The sequence below is a fragment of the Chiroxiphia lanceolata genome, chromosome 7, assembly GCF_009829145.1.
Source record: "Chiroxiphia lanceolata isolate bChiLan1 chromosome 7, bChiLan1.pri, whole genome shotgun sequence".
Taxonomy (NCBI): domain Eukaryota; kingdom Metazoa; phylum Chordata; class Aves; order Passeriformes; family Pipridae; genus Chiroxiphia; species Chiroxiphia lanceolata.
The window spans coordinates 39242400-39252353 of NC_045643.1; the positions used below are offsets into that span (position 1 = coordinate 39242400).

At 58.9% G+C, this 9954-nt stretch overlaps 1 protein-coding gene across 3 annotated transcripts; it reads right to left on the reverse strand.

The window, feature by feature from the left end:
* Window positions 1-2405: 2405 nt before the first annotated feature.
* NR4A2 (nuclear receptor subfamily 4 group A member 2) lies at window positions 2406-9021 on the reverse strand. Of its 3 annotated transcripts, XM_032693882.1 has the most exons (8): window positions 8997-9021; window positions 8090-8211; window positions 7083-7948; window positions 5658-5787; window positions 5420-5583; window positions 4653-4855; window positions 4083-4291; window positions 2406-3992 (listed from the first exon to the last, which is right to left on the reverse strand). In XM_032693882.1, the coding sequence occupies exons 3-8, from the start codon at window positions 7944-7946 to the stop codon at window positions 3736-3738; spliced, it is 1827 nt and encodes a 608-aa protein (XP_032549773.1). In that variant the 5' UTR covers window positions 7947-7948; window positions 8090-8211; window positions 8997-9021; the 3' UTR covers window positions 2406-3735. The 3 variants fall into 3 exon arrangements, with proteins under 3 accessions (XP_032549773.1, XP_032549775.1, XP_032549774.1); XM_032693884.1 differs by lacking the exon at window positions 8997-9021 and having other exon boundaries at window positions 5495-5583; window positions 8090-8235; XM_032693883.1 differs by lacking the exon at window positions 8997-9021 and having other exon boundaries at window positions 4083-4261; window positions 8090-8235.
* Between the last annotated feature and the right edge of the window lie 933 nt (window positions 9022-9954).

The following is a 9954-nucleotide window of genomic DNA, read 5'->3' on the forward strand; positions in this document are numbered from 1 at the left end:
TTTATGGGACTGGGAGCACAACACGCCCAGGACAACGTGGCACCGTCCAGGCCCTCGGACAAACAGAGCTGAAATTAAATGTCACAAGTGGAACACGACAGACTGTGCGAGCAAACACCCGACCTGGATCCGCCCCAGTTCACCTGTCAAGTTTGGAAATCTTGGCGTGTTCGGGAAAATTGTGCCTTGGTGTAACCTCCTCATCCATCAACAGCAGGAGGAGAAAGGTACCCTGCTCTGCCTCAGCAGTGAGACCCTCCCTGGCTGAGGCTTCACTGGGAACACAAGTGTGGCTCAGACAGAGCAAGCAGGCTCCTTTCTTACACATCAGTGATCAGAGGAGCAGGTCTGCAGGAAACAGTGCAATTGTACAAGCAAAAAAAGTTGGGTTCAAATCAGCCCGGTGGGTTGATAACAAACCACAGAACCCAAGCTCCCCAGGGAACAAACCAGGACGGGTCTGGCTGCTCCTCACACCAGCCCAGCAGTAACAAATTCCAGTAGCAGCACAGAGCTAAAATAATTAAGATAGCTATTGATCTGGAATATTGCAAGCCTGGAGAAGTGAAATCTTTTAATAAATCCTCCCATTGATACCACCAGTTAAAAATTATTCCTTCACCTCCACATTCTGCTTCGAGCTCCCAACTCCAAACATTTTTCTGAATGTCTCTATACAGTGCTCAGTGCTTCTTCCCTGCTTCCTTGCTGTCCTTCCCTGAGCCTGCAGAACAGGGAAAGCAGCAGACCCAGGGAGCACAGAGCCTCCAGCAGCCCTTCCCTCTTCAGCCTGCCCTTTAACCAAGCCCCCCGAGCCCCTGGAAGCGTTCCCTCCCGTGTTCCCTGCCCGAGCCCACCTGGATGCCCGAGCCCAGGCAGGCAGGGTCCCTCCAGCCGCTGATCCACGCAGGGCTCCTCTGCCCGGCCACCCTCCGAGCCACGGACAGGGCAGGAGCCCACCCGGGGGGCTGAGGAGTGGGGGGAACACGAGGGAAGAGGGCACGGCTGAGGGTAAAAGCCGAGGCAGGTGCGAAATGGCTGCCTGGGAAGGATAAATCCTCCTCTCCCCAGGTGCAGAGGGTTAAACCTGTTAGAAAAGTTACTGCAGAAGACGCTGAGGCAAGTGGTGGAAGCAGCTTGATTTTTGGGGAGAATTGGGAGCAGGTGTGAGCATATTTAAAGGTGGGTAGAGTTGTTAAATCCTTTCTATAAACAGGTGTGCTTTTTTTCATTTAAAAACCCTTCTAAAAGCATAGACATTTACACCTCTGTATCTACTCACACGTATTTAGGGAATATCTATATTCCATATATATTATCCAGGTTAAAGTCACAACGACTCCAGCCCCGTGTCCTTGGCAGTCCCAAGCTCAAAACCCCGCTCAGCATGAATTAGGCAGCATCTAACTCTACCCCAGCCCCGCTCGCTGCCCCCCGCACCCGCCTGCGATGGGACCGACTCTTAATTCTTCTTACAACTGCCTTATTTTAGGAATTTTTCGCCTGGTCGAGCCGCAAAGCCCCTTCCCCAGGCAGAGCGGCTGTTGGGGGCTGTCCGCTCCGGGGGCGTGCGGGCCGGGGTGCGGGGGGTGCGGGGCGGCGGATCGCAGCCCCCCGGGGACGGGGGTGCGGCACCGGGGCCCTCCCCGCCCTTAACTCCGTGTCCGTGGGGGATTTTGGGTCGGGCACCGCGGGACCCGTGGCAGAGAGCGGATCGAACCCGGCTGCGGCAGCGGAGTCCCCTCACTCTCCCCCGGGCGTTACCGAGGCCGGAGACTGAAGTTCTGGCCATTCCCCGACGAACCCCCGCAGTTTCTGTTCCCGCTCCCTCTCCACGCGTGGGAGCCCCGCGAGCACATCCCGGTCCCCCGCCCGGAGCCGGGACCCCGCGGGGCTCTGGGCGCGGTGTCGGTGCCGCCGGTGCGGAGAAGCCCCCCCGCCCTGCCCCGCAGTCCGCGGGACCCCCGAGGCTCCGGGGATCAGAGAATTCCCCGGTACCCGCACCCCGCTTTGCTCCGCGCGGCCCGTCCCGCTCCCCCGAGCCCCTCCGCAGCCGCGGGGGCCTTAATTAAAGGTGTTTTCCTGAGGAATTAGCCCTCCCGATGAAGGGATGTGCCTGAGCAAACGCCGGCGCGGGAGGAGGGAGAGAGGGATGGATGTCGCAGGATGCGGGGTCCTGATGCGGGGTCTGGATGCGGCGGGGACCGACCGCGGAAAAACCCGGGAAAGGACCAACCTCCGAGCCGCGGGTTTTCCTCCTCTTCCTCCCGCGGCGCCGGCGGCACCGAACGGGAACGGCCCCGTCCATCGGCGCTCCGGGATCGCCGCACGGGCAGAGGCTTTTGTCCCCCGGGTGCGGCGGGGGCTGCGGGGCAGCTTCGCACTTCGGCAGAAAGGAGACGAAATTCGATTCGTTTACATGTTTTATTGTTGTAAACATTAAAATTGTCTTTCTCAAAGAAAGAGTTCTCGGGAGAAAAAATAATAATAATAATAATAATAATAATTATAATCCGCGTTTCTAACTGTCTCACACCATATTAAAAAAAGGCAGCGACTTTCCCGTGTGCCGAACCGGGGTATACAAAGAAAAATACCACAGAATATGGCAATATTAAAAATATTAGTCGAACATAAAATAATATATTAACCGACAATTTTTAGACATAATAAAAAAAAAAACCCGGAACAAAACAAACCAAAAATTCAAAGTGCTCAGTAATTTCCAGGGAGTTATGTATAGTATAAGCACTCTGGAAACAGTCAAAAGCTGCTGCATGCAAGATCTGTTTAGCTTTAGACAACAAAATAATCAAGATATAAACTTCTTCTTTAATCAACATCAACAGTACATACAACACTTACAAACAAGGGGTGTCGGGCGGTGTTTACAAACACTATGTGTCCCTTTGGGGGGGATCTCGGGGGGGGGTGACACTTGTTCCCACCTATTTTACAATTGAGAAAATGTTTGAAGCTTAGATAACTACCAGTCTTTATAAAAGCTACCAGACTACATAGTGTCTGAAATACTATTTATAGAATATAGACATTACTGAAATAGCAAGTGCCTATAACATTGTCACCCTGGAATCATCATGCTTCCCTGGTACGGACAGATTGTTGGGTTTTCTTGTCTTTATTCTCCTTTTTTTTTTTTAATTATTTTTTTTTTCCCCCCAAACACGTTTAGCTTTCATTTTTATTTTTTTTTTCTCTAGAATTATTTTCCGTATTTCTTCATAAATAGGCACGGAACAATTTTTTTAAAAAGCCAAACCGCATCTGACAAATTTACAAGCCTTCTCCAATGCCACGCCACCCACGCAACGTTTGGGCTTTGGGTATATTACAGCTTTCTCTTACAGCAGAAAACTTTAGTCTTTAGGAGGGTGACACTCGTGGGTCCCTCAGCACTCGGTTTGTCACCGCGTGGGTCTGAGCTGCGCGCCCGGCGTCGCCAGGTCGGGTCACCTTTCCACTCAGAAGTCCTTAATAATAAACTCATTTAGAAGCCGATAATAAAAAGTTTATACCATGGTATTTGTGTAGTCCATGAGCTGCATCCATGATGCCCCAGAGCCAAAATGCCCATCGCGTTCTGCCTGCAGGAGTTTGCAACACTGGCTGGGGTGGGAGCTGGCACCCAGGGGTGCTGCTCTGGGCCCAGACCAGCTCCCCTTCAGGCAGGTGGAGCTTCTCCTCGGGTCAGCGGAAGCGCACGGGGGAAGAGTCTTAAAAAGGTAAAGTGTCCAGGAAAAGTTTGTCGATTATTGCTGGCGGTGGCACCAAATCTTCCAGTTTCAGGTAGAAAATGCGCTGCAGCCCCTGCGTGCAAAGCGTGCGGAGTTCGGGGAGCTTCCCCAAGAGTTTGGACAAATAGTTGGGGCGATTCAGGCCCCCGTTATTGAAAGTCACATGGTCTTTGAGACAATTTACAATCTTGTTCTGAAGCTCTTCCACCCTCTTGGGTTCCTTCAGCCCGTGCCTCTCTGCAAAGAGAAGGGTGCGGGACGTTACGGGTCTGACACGGAGGAAGGCGGGCGAGGGAACAGGAGCTGGGAGGAAGAGGGGACACTGACCTGTCACCATGGCCAGGGCAGCAATGCAGGAGAAGGCAGAGATGTCGATGTTCATGTTTTGCAAGTTGGAGGAAAATTCCACAATGGAATCGATCCACTCCCCAAAGCCGCGGACGCACTGCAACCGGTGCAGGACCACCCCGTTGCAGAAGATTAGCTTCCCCTCCACGGGGTTGGACCTGGAAGGAAGGGGACAACCCCAAAATGAACTGATGGATGAATGAGAGAGGGAGGAAAATTAGATAGAAAGAAAAAAAAAAGAAGGAAGAGGATGAGAGAAAAAAAGGCAAAGGATTTAAAAAAAAAAAAAAGAGAGAATGAGCAAAAGGAAGGAAGGGAGAGAAGGAAGGGAGAGAAGGATAAAATAAAGAGAGTGAAAGAGAAAAAAGAAAAGAAGAGGAAAGAAATTTTAAAAAAATAAGAAAGGAGAAGATGAGGAGAGAGAAGCTAAACAACTAATTACTTGAGGAGCAATAAATGAAGGATTTAAGAGGCACCTAATTACCGAGGAGTTAATAAAATGCAGAGCAGTGGACCTTGAAAGGGTCTGGCTCCCTGGCCGCCCCTCACCTGTACGCCAACCGCAGCACGAACAGCTCCAGGAAGGCAGACTCGAAGAGCAGGTCCTGGTCCGTTTTGGGGAGGTCGGTGAAGCCGGGGATTTTTTCTGCCCACCCTCGGATGATCTCCATGGAGCCGGTCAGGAGATCATAGAACTGCTGGATGTGCTGGGTGTCGTCACCGCTCAGCTGGTAGTCGGGGTTAGCCTGGAACTGGAAATTCATTTTAAAAAGCCCTTAATGAGGTTCTCTAAAGTCTATAACCCGTGAAATTGCTCACCCCATCCCCGGCCAGGGAGCGGGCTGGGATAACAATTAAACCTCTCTCTGACCGGTGAGGAAATTAGATGTTCCGGGACAATTAATTCGATTAGGAACGGCGCTCCGAGGCCGCCGCTCTCCGTGCGCGGGGGGCCCGATCCCGGGGCGGCGCCGGGACCGGCGGGGCTGAGCCGAGCCCTCGGGGCTGAGCCGAGCCCTCGGTGCCGGCGGGCTGAGCCGAGCCCTCGGTGCCGGCGGGGCTGAGCCGAGCCCTCGGGGCTGAGCCGAGCCCCGGGACCGGCGGGGCTGAGTCGAGCCCTCGGTGCCGGCGGGGCTGAGCCGAGCCCCGGCCGCCCGGCAGCGCTGCGGTGCCGGTGCGGGTGCGGTGTCGGCGGCCCCGGCGGGGCGGGCAGAGCTCCGAGCCCCGGCTCTCCCCCCGCAGCGGCCGCGGGGCCGCCGGCCCCCCCTCCCCGGGCGGCGGCGGCGGGGTCCCTCCGCGAGCTCGGTGCCGCTTACCCGGGAATAGTCCAGGCTGGTCATAGCCGGGTTGGAGTCGACATGGGCTCTCACCAGCGCACTGATCAGACTCACCGGGGGAGAGGGGGGAGAGGGCTCCTGGGGGCTCTTCGGTTTGGACGGCAAGCGGCCCCGCCGGCCTTTTAGGCTGTCTGTGCGCACCACTGCAAGAGAGAGCGGGGTCAGCGCGGCCCGCGGGGAGCGCTCGGGGCGGGCGGACGGACGGACGGACACTCACCCTCCTTGACCATGCCGACGGCCAGGCACTTCTGGAAGCGGCAGTACTGGCAGCGGTTGCGCCGGCGCTTGTCCACCGGGCAGTTCTTGTTGGCCAGACACACGTACTTGGCGTTCTTCTGCACCGTGCGCTGCGGGACGGGGCGGGACGGGCGGGCTGAGCGGCCGGATGGGGCTGCGGGCCCCGACCCCGCTCCCGCACCGCAGCCACCGCCGCTCCCGCCTTTATTTTCTTATCCCTTGTTTTCCCCTCGATTTCCTTTTCCCCTTTCCCCCTGTATTTTCTTTTCAGTTTTTTTGCCTTTATTTTCTCCCCTTTTCCCCCTTATTTTGTTTTCCCGGTTTTATTTTTCCCCTTTTATATTCTTTTCCCTTTTCCTTTTTATTTTCTTTTCCATTTTACCCTTTATTTTCTTTTCCCTTTTATTTCCTTTTCCTTTTTTTCTCCTTTTATCTTTATTTTCTTCCTCCTTTTCTATCTTTATTTCCCTTCCCCTTTTTTCCCTTTCTTTTTCCTTTTTAAAATTTCCTTTTCCATTTTTCCTTTATTTCCTTTCCCCTTTATTCTTCCCTTTTTTTCTTATCACCTTGCAAAGTTTATTTTCTTTTCCCTTTTTTTCCTTTATTTCCCTTTATTTCCCTTTCCCCCTTAATTTCTTTTCCCTTTTTCCCCCCTCCATTTCCTTTTCCCCCCTTCATTTCCTTTTCCCTTTTCTCTCTTCCCCCCACCCCTTTCTTTTCCTTTCTTTTTTTTTTCTCCTGGGCGTTTAACAGGAGCAAATTGACAGCGTTAACATCCGAGGTAACCTCGCAGCTCCTGGCCGTGTTTTATATGCCAAGAGGAGGGAAGGAGACGCTCGGTAAATACAAATCCGTGGGCATTCATATTATTTACATTCCTTGGAGACCTTCTCTATTTAAAATGATAAGATTATTCAATCAGGATGGTGAAATAAAGAGATCACTTAATTTTACCACAGGGAATTCTGTTCCACATGGTTAGCTCAGACGCAGTTCTCTGTCCTAACCGATTTCCATCTGCGGGCTCCTCGCCCCGCCGGGTCCCCCGCTGCCCGACGCCCTGCCTGCACCCTGCCTGTGTCCTGCCTGCCCACTGTTCTGCACCCTGCCTGTGTCCTGCCTGCCCACTGTTCTGCACCCTGCCTGTGTCCTGCCTGCCCACTGCCTGCCCACCGTTCTGCACCCTGCCCGTGCCCTGCCTGCATCCTGCCTGTCCGCTATCTGGTCCCTGCCTGCCCGCTGTCCGGGTCCCTGCCTGCCCGCTGTCCTGCACCCTGCCCTCCCTGCCTGCCCCCTGCCCACGCCCTGCCCTCCCTGCCTGCCCGCTGTCCCGCACCCTGCCCTCCCTGCCTGCCCCCTGCCCACGCCCTGCCCTGGCGCCGGGTGCCCCCGCGTGCCCTCGTACCTTGAAGAAGCCCTTGCAGCCCTCGCAGGTGCGCACGCCGTAGTGCTGGCAGGCCGCGTTGTCCCCGCAGACGGCGCAGAGCCCCTCGTTGGACGGGGACCCCCGGGAGGGGGGCGAGGGCACCTGGCTGTCCAGCAGCTGCGGCGCGTGGCCCAGCTGCAGCCCGGGGAAGGCCATGGACGGCTGCTTGCGGATGGGGTTGGGCACGGCGAAGGCCTGCCCGTCCACGCCGTGGTGCGGCCCAGCCGGCTCGGGGGTCATGGGCACGTGCAGGGGCCCGTCAAAGCGCATCTGGCAGCTGGACACGGGCGTGCCGGGGGGAGACTGCTTGAAGGAGAAGAGGGAGAGGCGGGACACGGGCGTTTTGCGCTGCTCGATCATGTGCGTGGTGGCCACGTAGTTGGGGTGGAAGTTGTGCAGGGAGCCGGGATCGTCCCACACGGGGCCGTGCTGCACCTGGAAGCCGGGCGTGGAGGGAGTCGGGGGCGATGAGGGCTTGTAGTAGACGGAGCCCGAGTGGGACATCATCTCCTCGGACTGGGGGGGCAGGTGGCCGTGCTGCTGGTAGCCGTGCATCTGAATGTCTTCCACCTTAATGGAGGACTGCTGTCCCGACAGGGGCATTTGGTACAAGCACGGGGGCTTCACGTCGTAGCTTGTGTTGTAGTTGTCCATAAAGGTACTGAAGCTGGGGAGAGAAGTGGTGGCAGTGATTTCAGTGTTGGTGAGGTCCATGCTAAACTTGACAAACTCCGGAGTTAGGAAATCGGAGCTGTATTCTCCCGAGGAGTGGTAGCTGTAGCTCTGGGAGGCCGGGCTGGCTCCTTGAGGCGAGGACCCATACTGAGCCTGAACACAGGGCATGGCTGCAAACGAAACAGCGTCAGGTAGACTCGGCCCGCGCCGCCCCGCACCGCCCCGCGCCGGGCACCGCGGGGGCGAGCGGAGGGTTCTCACTGCCCCTGCCCCGCCGGGGCCGCGGAGCCGCGGGGCCGGAGCGCACCAACCTTCAGCCGAGGGAGCGGCGGTGTCGGGGCAGCCGGGGGCGGACAGCGTCGGAGCGCGGCGGGGAGCGAGGAGTCCGCGGGGTCACAGCGCGGCGGCGGCTCCAGCCTGCCCGGGCCGACGGCTGAGAGACAGGGACGGGCGGTCAGGGATGGACACACGGACCGCCGGTCGCGGACGGACACACTGACACGCGGACCCGCCGGCCGGGGATGGACACACGGACCGCCGGTCGGGCAGCCGGGGCGGGGCACAGACACACGGAACCGGCGAGCGGGACAGACGCACGGAGCCGCCGGTCACGCACATGGGGACGGGGACAGACACACTGGTGGGAGGACGGACACAAGGACTCGCTCGTACAGCGACAAACCCAGGGACACGGGACTCGAGACAGACCCACGGCCCCGCCGGGGAGGCTGCCGGGGTCCGGGGGAGCCCCAGCTGCGGACCCGCGGGGTGCGGGAGCAGAGCCACCCCGCGCCCACGAGCAGCAGGTTTGGGGTCGGTTTGGGTTCTTTTCCCCGTAACCGGGCAGGAATCTCCCGGCGGGCAGGCGGGCTGTCAGCGGCACCCGGTGCCGTTTCCACCTCTCCATCCCACCGGGAACACGCGGCGCGTCCCCGGGGGAGCGGGTGAGGCGCGGGGGGTCCCCCGGAGGTGGCGGCGCGAGTGACAGCCGGCGCGGGTGACAGCCGGCGGGGCGGACCCGGCACACCGCGGCGGCTCCGCGGCTGACAGCGCGACCCGACCCGTGCGGGGACCAGTGCGGGACCCGCCGGCGGGCGGGATGGGACGGGACCGGGCGGGTGCGCTCCCCGCGCCTCGCGCGTGGGACCCCGTTCGGGAGGGGCTGGGGGACGGGACGGGACGGGACGGGACGGGACGGACGGACGGACAGGCACTCACCGGGAGCGGAGCGCGGAGCGGGGCGCGCGCCGCGGTGCGGGCGGGCGGTGCGGGCGGGCGCGGCGAACAGCGCTGTGCGGCGCGGGCGGCCGGACTGTGCCCGCCCGCAATGTGCCTTTGTTTATGTGGCCGCGGCGCCGCCGACCAACGTGCGCCGCGAGCCCCCGCGCGTCACCGCGCGTCAGCGCGCGCGGCCAATCAGCGCCGCCGGGACCCGCCCCGGACACGCCCCCCCGCGCGCCAGCGCGCCCTTTTGGTAAGTTTCCGACCGGTGACGTCACGCGGCGGGACACGCCCCGGCCACGCGCGGGGCGGGGGCGTGGCCTCATTTGCATAGAAGGCGGGGCCGCCCCTGCCCCCCCGCGCGCGCGTCACCGTGACGTGACCGCCCGGAATAGCGCGGGTGGGACCCCCAGAGCGGTCTGGGGACAAACACGGGGATTGGGGGGCACCGAAACCCCCCCAGAGCGGTCTGGGGACAAACACGGGGGTTGGGGGCACTCAAACCCCCCCAGCCTGCTTTGGGGACAAACACGGGGGTTGGGGGCACTGAACCCCCCCAGAGCGGTCTGGGGACAAACACGGGGTTTGGGGGCACTGAACCCCCCCAGACTGGTTTGGGGACAAACACGGGGGTTGGGGGGCACCGAACCCCCCCCAGCCCGGTTTGGGGACAAACACGGGGGTTTAGGGGCACTGAACCCCCCCAGAGCGGTCTGGGGACAAACACGGGGATTGGGGGCAAACCCCGAGCCCGGGGTCGGCAGCGGGGCAGCCGCGCCTTCCGTTCATCGCCGCCGCTTCCTACGCGCACCCCTCTCCCGCCTCCACGGAAGCCCACGCGGAATTTGGGCTGATTTTAGTCTATTTTACTTTGCTTATTGTGTTATTTTTCTATTTTAATTAATTATAATCTATTTTTGTTCTTTCTCTGTGCTTTTAAAATGTTTATTTATTT